General features: G+C 36.7%; 1 protein-coding gene across 9 annotated transcripts in view; it reads left to right on the forward strand.

Annotated features, from left to right (window-relative positions):
- RABGEF1 (RAB guanine nucleotide exchange factor 1) overlaps positions 1 to 11,322 on the forward strand; it is an 82,816-nt gene extending 71,494 nt beyond the window's left edge. For 3 of the 9 annotated variants that reach the window (XM_039849406.1, XM_039849407.1, XM_039849408.1), the window contains exons 10-12: positions 1,182 to 1,273; positions 5,931 to 6,187; positions 9,016 to 11,317. In XM_039849406.1, the coding sequence (XP_039705340.1) occupies positions 1,182 to 1,273; positions 5,931 to 6,187; positions 9,016 to 9,414 (748 nt within the window). In that variant the 3' untranslated portion in view covers positions 9,415 to 11,317. Of the gene's footprint in view, positions 1 to 1,181; positions 1,274 to 5,930; positions 6,188 to 6,386; positions 6,567 to 6,587; positions 7,420 to 8,802; positions 8,955 to 9,015 lie in introns of those variants that run through there. The other 6 variants (XM_039849414.1, XM_039849413.1, XM_039849415.1 and 3 more) reach the window with 4 other exon arrangements.
- The last annotated feature ends 5,718 nt before the right edge of the window (positions 11,323 to 17,040 follow it).

The raw sequence follows: 17,040 nt of genomic DNA on the forward strand, positions 1-17,040 counted from the left end.
ATTTACTACCAGCTGTTGGAAGAACACATTGTGGGAAAACAGAGCACTTGAATTTCAAACCTTGAGAGCAAGTGACAGCTAAGGTCCTGTCATCCTTAGCATATAATCTGTCAGAAAGAAAAGGAATATGGTACATACATAGGAAATGGCTCAAGTCACCATCTTGCTTATCCATCTGATTCCAAGCAGCTTTAGATAAGAACCATATTTGATGTTTGAGATTGTTTCAAATCTCCAAAATTCTGAGGAGGAAATTTCATTATTTTCTCTTTTCATTGTACTATCTTGATAACCATATCAAGGCAATGTCATTTTTTCTCATCTATACCAAGGGTGCTCATTATTCAGCCATTCTCCAATCACTTTCCACTAGCACTGGGTTGATAATACTTTGCAGAGCACCCGGTTTTCCGTGACCAACAGAGTAAGCCTCAGTTCTCTGCATTCCAGTGGCAGTGAAACACTTAGGAAATAAGCAATCAAATTTGGTAACTGGGCAAAGACTGAGCATGATGAGGTATTTCTGGAGGAGAGAGGCCAAGGAATTTCAAATGGAGTTCCCAGACAGTGAGGCTGGTAATTGGTACTTTCTGGTGTCACACTAGAAGTGAGAAGTTGATATTGGAAAGATGGAAGATAGAGCCAGAACTAACAGGATGGGCTTGGACTGAGATGAAGAGTGAGAACGTTAAATAAGCAAGTGGTGAAAATCAGCAGTAGAATTTTTAATGTGAAGCTATAATGCGATCAGGGAACTCAGTGATTCAGGGTGAGGTGACACATGCTTGTTGCACTCTTACATAGGCTCTGGTATGCCTCAGAAGTTGAAGGCAGAGACTAATAGGACATTGATGGTGGTAGACAGTGAGGACAGGGAGCATTAGATTCCTCTCAAATAATTTCCAAATATCTAGTGCTTTTCAGACTTAGTATAATCTCATTTCAACCAGTAAAATTGCCTTACGCTTTTCTTGTGATAAGTGCAAAAGAAAAGCCTCATTTTTGGATTTTAGTTAACTTTGGCACATCATGTGAGCTCCTAATACGTGCTTGGGCCTAGGATTGCCTGAGTCATCAGTGGTTCACCCTATTTCCCCATAACTGAAGGAAATAACAAGATAAATGACTAAAGTCTATTCTTTCAACATTTTTTTTTTTTTTACTATCTTTCTCTCTTGTAGAGCCCTGCACTGGGTTACACCTCAGATGCTTTGTGTCCCTGTTAATGAAGAAATTCCAGAAGTATCTGATATGGTGGTGAAAGCAATTACAGGTCAGTGAAACTGACAGTTTTTATATTTGGATGTTTTTCCCTTGAAGTTAACATTCTATTTTATTACTCTATACTTATTTCAGTGAGCAAAAAGACAGTATTTCTAAAATGCAGATTGCCAAAGATATATTAGAATGTGGTAAAAGTGATTTGTAAGAGTGTTAGTTTCATGAATTTGAAGCATTCTTATTAGCAGATAAACTACTTTTCCCCTTCACTTTACATGACCAAGGACTCATTTCTTGGGTATTGAACTAAACTAAGGTCAAATACAGCTAGGGTATCTTTCTTTTTCTTTTCTCATTTTATTTTTTAATTAAATTTATTGGAGTGACATTGGTTAATAAAATTATATAGGTTTCAAGTGTACAATTCTATAATACATCATCTGTATATTGCATTGTGTGTTCACCACCCAGAGTCAAATCTCTTTCCATCACCATATATTTGACCCCGTTTATAGGGTAAATTTCTTAAAACTCAGTTGCATTTATATGTTCAAAATAAATTTGGAGTAGGGGAGGGAATTGGTGAGGCAAAGTAGTCCCCAGGCTAGAGCTACATATTAAAACGATACCTCTAACTGGTTGTTAATCAGAAATGTGCTTTGAATTATTTTTCTTCTTTGTTCAGGAAGTATATGAAGTGCCCTAAATTGATATGGCTCTGCCATTCTGGATAGGTCCAGGCACCTAATAAGGTTTCTTTTTCTTATTCACAGGAATAATTCAGCAGAAGTGCTACACAAACATTTAAAAAACAAAAACCAAACAAACAAAAAAACTCGTGATTGAGAAGACATCCAACCTTAGCCAACTGCTCTAGGAGAAGAGATGGAAAGTCTTGCACATTTAGAGATTGTTAATGGAATTCTGGAAAGGAAAGTAGGTTAGCTAATGTTAGCAGGCTATTGTTGGAGGCAGGCTATTAAGTAGACTCCTTTGGTTATAAGAACCAGAGACTCACTCAAGTAACAGGAAGAAATGAGGATTTGCTTAAGATATCAGGATTGGAAGGGAGGCAGACTCTGACAGAAACAGCTCCACAGCCTCTCTGTGGATTCGGTTATCTGCTGTTAACATGATTCATCCACTTTCTCAGGTTCTGCTTTCCTTTGTATATCTGACACAGGACAGGGCACATTCCCCTGAGTGGGCCTGCACAGAGAGAGAGGGTTCTTTGACTGAGTGTAAGAAAGAATTCAAATGAACATTAGAATTAGAGTTAAATGAAAAGTTTATTAGAGAAGGGCTAATGCTCAATAGACAGAGCATAGTCTCCTTTCAGAAACAGAGTGAAAGAGCCTGAGAGAAATTCAGAGGGACAGAGACACTGAGAGGGACTGAGATAAAGACACAGAGGGACCCTGAGTGTTCAGGGAATTCAGTTTTTATATCATTCTTAGTTTCTGCAAATTACAGTTTAAAGACTTTGTTCACCCATTTTCTTTTGATGGTATGGGCATATAGCATAAAAGAGGCAGAGTATGTAGCATGAAAAGGTAAGAGTATGTAGTGTGAAAGGCTTGCTGGCAGTTCCTAACCTTTGATCCCTATGTTCCCCATGGTTTTAGCCATAGGGAATGAGTGATTTTATTTTCCCATGTATTTTCCCATGTAAAAGTACCAATTACCACTTAAAAACTCTGTTTTTCAGTTTTCCCTCCACACCACAGTATGAGGAAATAGTTTGTTAGCAATCCCAGCAGAAATCTTCCTTTGTTCTGCAGGTTTCCTGGTGGTCTGGCTTTAGGGCTGATCAGCATTTTGCAATTTTTGAATATAGTTTGATTAAACATTTTAGTTCTCTTGCCTCCTCCCTACATTATGTCTTTTCATTTCAACTCCTGTTATTAAATGAATTATTCTCTTTAATTCCCTGTGTAGAGTCTAGTTGGCCTAGCTAAATACTGCCATCTTTGTTGTTCAAAGCTTTTCTAATAGGCTACATCATAGGTCCAATGAATCGAGTCCCTTGGGTCAAGGCCCACCCCTACTCCTACCTTTCGCTCAGGGAACATTGTAAGAAATTGAAGATGAGAGCCTCTCAAAAAACTGGATGTGGACCTTTTAGACTTTTACCAAGTTCAAGACCAACTGGTTTGTGTTTAAATTACTCCAAGGAATTTATGTTGAGGACTCTTATGAAAAGCCACAGGACAGACCTTGTAAAACCAGAAACAAAAGTGCCCAACTGTTGTTTACTTAAAAATAGAACTAAGAGGATTTCAATACATCAACAGTTTGTTAATAGAATTTGAGAGGTGAAACTTTCCTCTCAAAGCACCTGAGATGGAGTTTCAAGAGATCTTTCAATAAAAAGTCAGCCGCAAAATTTTAAAAACCTTGCTCTTTTCATTTTAGCCCTTACATCTTGCCCATTCAAGTGCAGACATATTCTACCTCTGCGAGGACCAGAGGTTATGTGATTACTTGCTTCCTACTCTAACTAAAATTGTCAGCCTCAGTACGGGAGTATTTAGAGAGGATGGTCTATAATAATGGTCTAAAATATAGAGATATCAGTTAAATTTCTCCAAGTCATCCCATGTGTTACTAATCAGCACTATTAGTTTTGTTTATAAAGAGACTGCATGAGGCATTTTCCATTTTAGTTGACATTTATCATCTAATGGGTAGCCAGGGATGCTACTAAACATCCTGCAGTGCACAGGACAGTCCCTTAACAACAAAGAACTTTACAGCTTAAAATGTCAGTAGAGCCCAGGTCGAGAAAACATGACCTAGAAGTACAGCCTACTTTGTTTCAGAACTCCATTAAAGATAAGTCTAGACATCTAAGATAGTATCTATCCTCAACCCTGTCTTTCCTACTGATTAGAAGTAAAAGCCTTGGACAGAAGACACAAAGCAATTGTCTAAGAACTCTGAAAAGTGAATAGTAACAGGCAGATTGGGGAGGGAGAACATTACTAGAAGAATGAGTAATACAGTAGTGAATTTCCTATTTTGTTTGCTTTTCCTCCCATATATCCTAGTTTAGACTTTAGGGCAGTGCAAATCATGGAACTGCACATCAGGTTCAGGAGTCCAAAAGGGTTCCAACAGAACTCAGGCTGAAGGATACTTAGGAAGGGGAGTGAGGGTTGCTGCGGGATGAAGAATGTGGGAGAAATCCCTTGGATTTTGTTTTTTTTCTTTTCCTTCTATTCTGTTCTTTACACTCCTAGCCCTGCCCCTGGGCAGTGGTAGCTACACATGCATCCAGATAAAAAGTAATTCATTTTTTATTTACTTTAAAACTTAAATAATAAAGATTAATGAGAAAATGGTTAAATGGTTAAAATAGAGAATAAAAGCCAGTGATAAAAGGCTAAATAAGGTCAGTCAAAGTAGAAAAAAATGGTAAAAAAAATTTTTTCCCTAATATCTTTTTTGTAATAAGTTCTATTTAAATAGAAAAGGAAAAATAGACTGAGGTATAATAACAATAATTACAACCCCGAATTAAAAGAACTAATAAAATAAAAGAAAGTTACATAATTCACAAAATAAACTTATAAGGAGAGGAAATAAAAGCATTAGTAAGTTAAAATAAAGCCTGTATACTCTCCAGTGTTTCTATCCCCCACATATGGCTGTTGGTGCTGTGAGGGTCCTCTAGGTAACCGACCTTAGAGATAGGAACTGAGAGCAGAAAGAACTCTCTGGCCCATACCACCATCCCACCTAATCTGAAACTTTTATTCCTTCTCATGGCAAAATTTGCTGTCAAATTTAGCTGCCTCAGCTATTTTCTTTCATGATGTTCCCAGATGGCAAGCAGATGTGTACATCCAAAGACACACTCCCTCCCCCTGCTTGTGTTATTCTAGCAGTGAGTTTGTACATACACTGGCTTTTCCTCACCACTTCCTAGTCCTCGTGACAAAGGGGGCATGCATATTAAGAGCCCAACAATTGGACAGAGTGGTAGTGAATGGCAGTGAAATAATTTTTTTCTGAGAGAAAATGTTGCTTATGCGATTAAATTTATACCCTTGCTTTATCCCCTTTGCTCACCAGCAGGTTATAAGTGTCTTAAAGTTTCTGTAGATGTTTATAGCTGATGGAGATTTACATGCCGTGAGGATTGACCACTGTGGATCTCCGTGTGATAGGTTTCAGCAGCTGTATCTTGATATGTAAAACAAAGATGCTTTGTATAGTAGCCACATTTCTGAAAAGCAGTATGCAAAGTAAGGATTTCTAAACTGAGTTTTACAGTATATTAAGAGGAGTAGAAGCAGTATAAAGACTCTTCTCTATAGAACTCATAAGAGGTTTGCCATCATGATTAAAAGAATAGATTTTAGATTCAGTTAGACTTGGTTTCAAATCCCCTCTCTGTTACTTGCTATCAGTATGATCTTGGGCAAATCATCAGACTTCTCTGAACCTCAGTTTTCTTATCAATAATAGTATCCCGTGCATCATCTGAGGATGAAAACATATGCCGGTAGAGCATACTGGCTCATGGTCATGTGTTCTGTGCACTAGTATTTACTGTCCTTGCCATCTTAAGTTTTTCATACACTAAGTTAGCTGGTAGATAAGGGGGTTGCGAGATTACTTCTTTAACTTAATAGAAAAAAATGATTATCTTAATGCTTCTTTTATGTTATTTTTATTGGAATAGTGTCTTTTCTGCTTTATAGATATCATTGAAATGGATTCGAAGCGTGTGCCTAGAGATAAGTTGGCCTGCATCACCAAGTGCAGCAAACACATTTTCAATGCCATCAAGATCACCAAGAATGAGCCAGCTTCAGCCGATGACTTCTTACCCACTCTCATCTACATTGTTTTGAAGGGCAATCCCCCACGCCTTCAGTCTAATATTCAGTATATCACCCGCTTCTGCAACCCAAGCCGATTGATGACTGGAGAGGATGGCTACTATTTCACCAATTTGGTAAGTACAGGGTAATAGGTAAGGAGAGGAAGCCAGGGTACATAAGGAAGTGCTTCTGGTAAATTGTCTAAAAAGACAATTTAAGGTACTTGAATCTCCAAACCTCCAGAAATGTGTTGTGATTTATTTTTACATCTTAAATTTATATTCTTTTTTGTACCTAATTTTGTGTTTTTCTTTTTTTTCCTTTTCCTTTAAGTGGATTCCCCAAAGCATATAAGCTTCAGGTCCCTCAAAACCTAGACCTGCCCTCTTACTCATCACCATCAGGCATTGTGTTCGCCTACCTGTTACTGTATTGCCAGCATTTGGGGAGTGTGGTTTGCAGGTGGAGGGACTTCAGAATGCTTTTTCAAAGTGATGTTTGCTCCATTATTTGCAGTGTTTTTTATCCTTCTAGATATGCGGTTGTTTATACTCCACAAAAAAACTTAGTGACCGAAGTACTCATATTCCTTAACAAAAATGAAACATGCACTTGACTGCTAGAGAAGAGCGTTTGGATGCAATTGTTTATCTAGAGAGTATCAGACAATCCGGAAATCCTGAGAAGTATGGAAATGGAAACATGGTAGTAGGAGATATGAAACAAGACCAGCAGATGTTTGAGGGTAGCCCTCGTTGTTGACAGTGGAGTCTGCTGGCTTCCTACACTCCGCAGCTTCCTGGTGCCTTGACTTACAGCCTTAACTATGTTTGCACCTTCTTTTTTCATCTTGTTCTTGCTCAGAGTGGGCTTCTAGTCCCACTTCGTCAATGAAACTGCTCTGGCAAAAGTAAAAAATCTGCCAGTTGCCATATTCCATGGGGACCTCTCAGTCTTCATTTTAGTTCACTTCTTTAACACCCTTGATGACTCCTTTGTTCTGGAACTTCTTATGTCTCTTGGCTTCCACGACTCCAGTACTTCTTGTTTCTTTTTAGGTTTTGTGTCCTCTACTTCCTCTTGAATTGTGTCACTCCCTGGGGTTCTGTCCTCTCTGCATTTCTCTCCCTAGGCTGTCTCCTGTGGTCACAGCTCTGCTGGTCACCTGTACAGTGATGACCCACAGGTTTGTGTCACCTGTTTTGACCTCACGTTGAGCTCCACTTCCAGCTATTTGTTGTGCCTCAGACTTAATTTGTTTACAACTAAAACTGCTTCCCCACCAAATGTTTTTTTTTTTTCTGATATGTAGTTGACCCTTGAACAACATGGATTTGAACTGCGTGGGTCCGCTTATTTGCAGATTTTTTTAACACCTGGTCTTCCTAGGCGGTCTCCCATCCAAGTACTAACCAGGCTCAATCCTGCTTAGCTTCCGAGATCAGATGAGATTTTTTTCAATAAATTTTTTAAATGTATTTTCTTTATGATTTTCTTAATAACATTTCCTTTTCTTAGTTTACTTTATTGTAAGAATATAGTATATAATGCATGTAACATATAAAAATGTGTTAATCGGCAGTTTATGTTATGGGTAAGACATTAAATCCAGTCAAGAGAAGGCTACTAGTAGTTAAGTTTTGGGGGAGTCAAAAGTTATATTTGGATTTTTGACTGTGGGGCTTAGTAGGGGATTAACTTCTATGTTTTTTAAGGGTCAATATACACTGTTTCCATTAGTGGCAATATTATATATCCATTCACCTAAGCCACGAATATTAGGCTGGTCTTAGAGTCCTCTTCTCTCCAGATAAAGGGCTGTAGCAATTCCATACACAGTGTGAGCCCATACGGAAGAGTCAGATGGGCACGTTCTCATCAGATGAATCAGTTGTAATAGATTTGCTAAGTATTCCTTAGAAATGATTTGCTTTTTTATGTGTAATGGAGTAGAATCCTGTAAATGAGTCTCTCAGAAATTCTGAGAGCTACCTATTTCCCCCTGATTATATTACACGTTTTTTCTTGTGAAAATAGTTTTAAAAATTGTAAATGGTATGTGTTTCTTGTAGAAATATATGATATAAGTAAATATAACTGATGTCAGCTTCACTGACTGTTAGCAACAGACCTATGAGCTAAGCATGTTACATGTGTTACATTGTTTAATTCTCACAATAAGTCTGGGTGGGATTCCTCCATTTTACAGATGCAGAAACCTCACAGAGCTTATGAAACTTCCCTAGGGTCACACAAATCTGCTGTCAAGTGACAGAGGTGACAACTCAAGTTGCCTGATTTCAAAGCTTGTTCTTTTAACCATATGATTTAAAATATCTCTTGAGGCCCAGCGGTCTGTGTGCCACACCAGTACCTGGGGGCACACTCAATGGCTGGTCATGCCCAAGTGGGCATTGTGGGACTGGCAAGACCTCAAAAGGAAATGGCTTTATGGGGCATGCCCCCAGATGCTTGGCTGTGGAGCTCTTGGCCACAGTTCCTCTGCTCTACAACATGGCAGGGAAGCAGAGAGCCTCTGACTTCAAGGAATTATTCAGTTTTTATCCATGGGAAACTCTGTAGTAGCCAGTGTAGAACAAACACTGGCGGTGCCCCCTCAAATATTTCACTCCGTACAAGACCCTAGCACCTTTGAACAACCCAAGAACAGAACTGAATTTCTGACTGTCAGACACAGTGGGAATTGGTAATTAACATTTTTTTAAAACATTTTTTTTTTAATTTGTAGAAAATTGTTTCAGATGGGAACATAAAGGAAACATGACTGGCTGTGAGTTGGTAGTTTTCAAAGCTGAAGTCCATGGAGGTTCAGTAGGCTAGTATATTGTCTACTTTTGTTTCTGTTTTAAATTTGCCATAATAAAAGGATTTTTAAAAATCTATTAGAATATTTGTAGTTCTTCATATGACTATAATAAATAACATTCTCTTCTTTTTCTAGTGTTGTGCTGTGGCTTTCATTGAGAAATTAGATGCTCAGTCTTTGAATTTAAGTCAGGAAGATTTTGATCGATACATGTCTGGCCAGACTTCTCCCAGGAAGCAAGAATCTGAGAATTGGTCTCCTGATGCTTGTTTAGGTGTTAAGCAAATGTATAAGAACTTGGATCTCTTGTCTCAATTGAATGAACGACAGGAAAGGATTATGAATGAAGCCAAGAAACTTGAAAAAGACCTAATAGATTGGACAGATGGGATTGCAAAAGAGGTTCAAGACATTGTTGAGAAATATCCACTTGAAATTAAGCCTCCAAATCAGTCTTTAGCAGCTATTGACTCTGAAAATGTTGAAAATGATAAACTTCCTCCACCACTGCAACCTCAGGTTTATGCAGGATGATAAATATGTACATGGATAGTATTTATTTAGCCTAAATTGTAGCTAGCTGTTACTACAGTCCACTGAATGGATCTAAAATGTAACTTAATTGCTTATAAATGTCAGCAATTTTAAAGGTACAGTTTGTGGGGATTCTTTTTGTTTTGTTTTTCCTAAGGGAAGCTTAGTAAATAATAAAGCAGTATTTATTTGAATTACTGAAATAGATTCATTTAAGGCATGTGTGAAAATTTCGTCTAAATCGATTTTTTCTCCATGATTTTTCTATATGCTTCCTTCGTGGCATTCAATGTAATATGGATTTGGGTAAATAATTGCCTCTTAAAGGATAAAACAAGTGAATGCTACGAAATGTGTGTTCAAGGGAATTCAGTGGTACCACTACTCTACACTTTGAAATAATTTTATAATTGTAAAGATAGAAGATATATTGATAAGTATGTAAAATTGTAAATATGTTAAAAAAAAAAGGAATGGTATGTATCATGCATGGCATTTCATGCGTCCTTTTTTTTTTTTTAGTTTAAAATGGTTTATTTAATGTTTCCTTTAATACCGTTTTATTTGATTTCCCCACTAAAGTGAATCTAGAAGTGTTTAGACATACTCCCCTTAAAATTTTGACTCCATCTTTAACAATATGGTAACCCTAACTTTGAGGTACTGTAGAGTCAGAAACTATGACACCATTGAGGTTCAAGACAATTTTAAGTCATATAAAGTCACTGTACAGTTTAGTCAATGAAAGACTTTGAACCATGCTTCACACATCTCTTTCCTCTTTTCATTCAGCAGATATTGAGCTCTTTGATGTAAAGGAGAACTTGCTCTGGGTCAAAGGACAGGGGAATGAGTGGGACTCTGCTGGTGAGAGCTGATGGGGTGCCCTCAGAGCTATAAAGTACAGAGGGAGGGGGACCTTTTGCCTCCATAGTGTACTTTTGACTTTATGGACAACCCCGACACATGTCATATAAACTTTCATGGTTTCTCAACCTCAATACTACTGATATTTGGGACCTGAGGGGTATCTTTTGTGGGGGATTATGCACTGTAGGATGTTTAGCAGCATCCCTAGCCTATGTATCCACTAGATGGCTACATAGGCTCCCCACAGTTGTGAAAAATTGTCTCCAGACATTGCCAAATGTGTCCTGGGGTGGGGGGCGGGTACAAAATCTCTCCAGTTAAGAACCACTGATCTATTTTGTAAGCAAGGGAGTTATCCTCTTGGTAGTTAATACAGTATAACCAAAGAATATTGCATTAAGTGCACAGCGTAATGTTAACTGATATCTCATTCAGTGAGACTTTACAGCCACTGTCCGTGTGGAACCTTTTCTAATACTAATGGAACCTTTCATAACCTAAATATGTGATTGATGTTCCTCCTTCCCATCAGTGATTTCTTCAGATTATCAGTGTACCTGGGAAATTGAAATTCCCAGGGCACCGTTCTTAAACAAGGTCATATCACACAAGCAGTAAAAAAGTTTCCTTTTCTTTTGTAATACCTTGTTAATAGTGTGCCCACAAATTTGTAGTGCAGTAATTTTGAAGTAAAACTAGGGTAAGTATAAAACTTTATCTTTTACTTAAATTTACATATAAAATCCATCAAGTTAACACATCTATTGTCATAAGCACTGAGGATATGAAGCGGTTCGCTGAGACAGTTCATGTGGAATGGAAGAGTTGCTCTCAAATATTGGTGAGAATTAGCTGTTAGAAACCTGGGTCCAAATGATTCTCATAGAAAGCTCCCCCAACCACTTTTTTTAAAATTTTCTATGTATTTTCTAGGTGCTAATCCAGGTATACATACTCAATTCTCCTGGGAATATATAGTTCTTTTAGTCTGTGTGCATTGTTTGTTAAATAAAATGTGTATATCAGCCTCCCACTAAAGCTGTTCTCTTGATTTCTTACATATCTTTAAAGTAATTTGTTGAGTTAATTTTTTTGTGTATCTCTCATATTGGTTGAATTCTTCAGATATGGATTCTTGCCTTAGGTAGAGGCTTATTTTTCTCTTAAGGCAGCATCAATACTATGGCCAGAGTTTCTTTTTTCTCAATAAGAAAATATTAATATTTTATGTAATATAAATGTGATTAGAGTAAACCTTTGTGACAGATGTCCTTATCAATAAAGTTTCATGATCCATTCCTCTTCCAAATTGAATTTTAGTTCTTCATCTTAGGAAAATCTACATTATTAATGTTTTCATGTTAAAAAGGTTTCCCCTTTAAGCCACAGACATCATTATCATACTTTAAAATAAAACATTAGAGGCACCCCAGTTAAAAATAGCAAGAGAAAGATGTCTGCTGTCACTACAGTAAGCATTGTTTTGAAATTTTACCTCAGGTGCTCAGACTTCAAGCAGAAATAAGGGTAGAGGGGGAAAGGGGTTAATGTAGTAAATATAGAGCTATTATATCCTGGTAATTGAGGACATGAGCTCGGGCTAGAGGGCTTGAATTTGGTTTTGAATTTTGACTTTGCCACTTACCTTATTATATTAGCTCTTTGGCCTTGGGCAGGTATCTCATATTTCATATACCTCATCTGTGAAATGAGGAGAATAATAGTACTTTCTTCAAAGGGTTGTGAAGATTAAATGTCTTAGAACACTACCTAGCAATGCTAAATGCTCAAGTGATAGCTATTATTTGTAGACGATTTTTCTATGTAGAAAACCTAAGAGAGTTGGTATTGAAACTATTATTAAATTTTACTAAAGTTGTGAGATGTGAAATGTTAAAATGGCCATTAATAGTAACTATAAAAAATGACTTTTCTATATCATTACTAACTAGTTAGCAAATAAAATGGGAAATATTTTTCACAATAGGAACAAATAAAAATCACCTAGAGGTAACAAGAGCTTTCGGGAATTATATGAAAAAAATTACAAAATTGACTCAGAAGCACAAAAGAATAGAGAGAGATACAAGGGTCTCTGTGGTTGTGTAGGGTCCTGTGCTCAGAAGGTCCTTGTGTTAGGGTTTTAATGTTTTGTCTTTGCCATCTTAGAATTTCTTAAAAATGTATTAGGATGACATTGGTTAATAAAATTATATAGATTTTAAGTGTACAATTCAGTAATACATCATATATATATTGCATTGTATGTTCACCATCCAAAGTTAAATTTCCTTCTGTCACCATATATTTGACCCTTTTACCTTTATCTATCTCCCCACACACCCCCATTCACTCTTGACAACTGAACTGTTTGTCTGTGTCCATGAGTGTTTGTCTTGTTCCTTTGCTCCTTTCAGTTTTATATCCCACATATGAGTGAAATCATATGGTTCTTAACTTTTCTCTCTGACTTATTTCACTTAGCATAATCCCAAGATCCATCCATGTTATCTTTGAATTTGTGTTTTTAAGTGATGATGGGACAGTGGAGTATGCAGTGAGGGTTTGGAGCCTGAGCTCATACACAATTCTTCTTCATGACATCTCTTAGGCTGGGTTCTTGGTCTTCTCACTTCTACTCTGTGACCAGTCTAGTCAAGGCCTGAGACTCAGGTGTCATTGGGGCTGGGTATGCATGCCTGTGGTATCTTGGAGCAGAGTATGTTTGCACATCTGGTGGATAGCTGGCAGGAGCTACATCTTGGTCAGTGGAGGACAGCATGCTTCTTGGAGAAGAGGCTGAACCCAGAGCTGGGGATGGAGAGAAAACAAAGAATGAGAAACATTTATGGTCCAAAAGTAAGCAAGTACTTTAAGATTAATGGGCATATCTCAATAGGATACAGGAATCAGTTTTAAAGGGTTCCCACTGGCCAAATTTGGGGCAGTTTGAACAGAAAACTACTGAGAGTATTTAATTGTGGAAAATATTGAATAAATACTGTTTTAAAAAAAATGAAAGAAAAAAACCCTCACATACTGGAAGTATACCGTTATACCTACCCATTTGTGAAGAACTATAGTTGACACCAAATTGATGGAGGTAAAGCTGCCTTCACAGAAAATAGCTTTAGTAAAAGTAGAAAAAATAGTAGAATCTTAAAAATTGTTTTAACTCAGGACCAAATGGCTTCACTGGTTAAGTCTACCATTTAAAGAAGAATTAACATCGATCCTTCCCATTCACTTCTAAAAAATTGAGGAGGAGGGAACACTTTCTAACTCATTCTTTTGAGGCCAACATTACCCTGATACAAAGCTAGATAATGACACTACAAGAAAATAAAACTAGACCAACTTCCCTGATGAATATAGATGCAAAAATTCCCAATAAAATGTTGGCAAGTCCAATTTAACAGTACATTAACAGGATTATATTCCATGACCAAGTGGGATTTATTCCTGGAATGCAAGAATGGTTCAACGTTCAATAATCAATGCAATACACATGAACAGAATGAAGAGAAAACATGATATGATCTTAATGCAAAAAAGGTATTTAACAAAATTGAATACCATTCATCATAAAAATAGTCAATAAACTAGGAATAGAAGGAAACTACCATAACAAAATCATAGACATACTGTATATATGTGTAAAAAAAAAATAAACATCATACTCAAAGGTGAAAGATTGAAAGCTTTACCTCTAAGACCAGGAAAATACAAGGATAGATACCTGCTTTCGCCACTTCAAGATAACACATGTTGGGATTATCTGACAAGAATTTTAAAGACACTATCATAAAAGTGCATCGATGAGAAAAATGAACATACTTGGAACAAATGAAAAAGTAGAAAGTCCCAGCAAAATAACTGAAGATATAAAAAAAAGAACCAAATGGAAATGTTAGAACTGAAAATTACAATAATAAAAATAAAACCCACTATTGGGCTCCTCATTGGAAGGGAGATTACAGAGGAATAAATCTGTGAACTGAAGATTGATCAATGGAAATTATTCAATCTGATCAACAGAAAATAGACTGAAATTAGCCTTGGGAACCTCTGGGACAATAACAAAAGATCTAGCATTCTTTTCATTGGAGTCCCAGGAAGAGAGGAGAAAAAATTTATGGCTAAACAAATATTAAAATAAATAATGCCTGAAAGTTTACCAAATTTGGCTAAAGGCATAAACCTATAGTTTCAAGAAGCTGTGTGAATTCCAAACAAAATAAACCCAAAGAAATCCATGCAAAGATATGTTATAAACTTTTCAAAATTAAAGACAAAAAATCTTGAAAGTAGTTAGCAAGGACAGATTATCAATGATTTGAATGACATTGGATTTCTCGGAAGCCACGGAGGCCAGAAGGAAGTGCTGACCACGATGTGGATCACTCATACAATCAGGTAAGAATCTAATATGGTATAGCTACTCTGGAAAATAGTTTGCATACTTCTTATAAAACTAAACATGTAATTATCATACAACCCACCAATAGCATTGTTGAGCATTTATCTCATTTATCCCAGAAAAGTGAAAATTTATATTTCACACAAAAACATGTGCACAATTGCTCATAGCAGCTTTATTTATGATAGCCCCAAACTGGAAACAATCCAAATATCCTTCAACAGGTGAATGGTTAAACAAATTGTGGTACATTTATACAATGGAATACTACTCAATAATAAGGAATAAACTTGATACACCAGCTTGGATATATATACTGAATGAAAAAATTCAATCCCAAAAGGTTACATACTGTATGATTTTATACACACACACACACAGATACATACATACATACATACATACATACATACATACATACATACATACATTACATATTTATGCATATATGTATAAAAAATTATAGAGATGGAGAACAAATCAGTGGTTCACAGGCATTCAGAATGGGGTGAGGAGGGAGTTGAGTGTTGTAATAAAAGGCCAACACAATGGATCCTCTTGGTGTGAAATTGTTTTGTATTTTTACTGGCATGATAATTGCACAAGTTTACACATGTGATAAAACTGCATCAAACTAAACCATAAATAATATTATATAAAGCCAGCAAAATCTGTATAAGTGTATTGTTTCAGTGTAAATTTCCTGGTTGTGGTATTGTACCACAATTCTGCAGGATGCTACCATTAGGGAAAACTGAGTGAAAAGTACGTGGGATTTCTCTCTAGTATTTCTTACTTTTTTAAATCTATTAAACCATGTGGAAACCACTCAAAGGCTCATGAAGTGATGAATGAATGAATTTAAAAAAATTGAATATTAATCAGCCACAAAAAGGAAGGAAGTACTGAGATATTCTATAACGAGGATAAACTTTGAAAACATTATGCTAAGTGAAAGAAACCAAACACAAAATGTCACACATTGTATGGTTTTATTTATATAAAATGTGCAGAATAGGCAAATCCATAAAGACAGAAAGTAGATTAGTGCTTGCCGGAGGCTGGGCAGAGGAGAGACAGGAGAGTGACTGCTAATGGATACAGGGTTTCTTTGGGGGGGGGTGATGAAAATACTCTGGAATTAGTAATAATGGTCTTACAACTTTATGAATATACTCAAAATACTAAATTGTACACTTTCAAAGGATAAATCTTATGATGAGTTATATTTCAATAAAGCTTTCAAACCTCAGAATAGTAGCTGCGGAACTCATTGTTGGCATCTAAAATTTTTCAGACACATTATTCAGACTAAAGTGGGGCATTTACTTTAAGGCTTTTGTCTTTACTTGAGTATAACTTAAATTTGATGTGCTTTAAGGACAATGCACTGTACATAATTTTAGCAGCTCTCCTTTTGTTTTTATCAGAATTTCCTCTGTTGATTTTGCTAAGATATTTATAGGAATATTTGCCAAAAAGAAAAAAAAAAGTATGCTAGCAAAGAGTACATATAAAAATGGGAAGTAAATAGGCACTTTGCAGTGAAAGATGTTAAATGCCCGGACCTCTATTGCTTAAATAAAAATAAAGTTATGTAGATACAAAAAGATATATTGTATATATATATATCAGCAACAAACAGGTGGAAACCAAATATAAAATACAACATTATTTACAAATGTTAAAAAAATCAATATATTAAGATATAAATATAATAACACAAGACACACTTCTCATCAAGATGGTTGAGTAAGTAAAGACTGAGCTTCTCTCCTCCCACAACTATATCAAAATTACAGCTAAATTATAGAACAACCATCATTGAGAACCAACTGAAGACTAACTGAACAGAAGTCCTATAAATAAGGATATACAGAAGAATCCATGTGGAAACTGGCAGGAGAGGGGAGACATGGACATCTAATTCTAACACCCACATGTGGTAGTTGAGAATCAGGAGGGATACCTCCGCAGCAGAGGTCTCCTCTGAGGAGCAAGGGGATCCAGCCCCATATCACATTCCCCAGCTTGGGACGCCAGTGCCAGGAAGAGGAGTCCTCATAACATCTCACTGTAAAAATCAGAGGGAATTATGGGTGAGTGAGATGAGGGGCAGCTGTAGACCAGGAAGGTGAAGGTCTTAAAGGGATCCTCACTCACAAACTCACTTGTTCTGAACTCCAAAGAAGGAACAGCAGCTAGAAAAGCACCAGGGCATATGAGAAGATGAATTGACTAGCTTCAGGGTGAGGGCTTGAAGGGCAGAGGTCTGAGTAACTACCTATGGGATGAAAATGCTGGCAGGAACCATTGTTCCTTTAGTGAGCATCCCT

The sequence above is a fragment of the Pteropus medius genome, unplaced genomic scaffold (assembly GCF_902729225.1).
Source record: "Pteropus medius unplaced genomic scaffold, Ma_sr-lr_union100, whole genome shotgun sequence".
Taxonomy (NCBI): Eukaryota; Metazoa; Chordata; class Mammalia; order Chiroptera; family Pteropodidae; genus Pteropus; species Pteropus medius.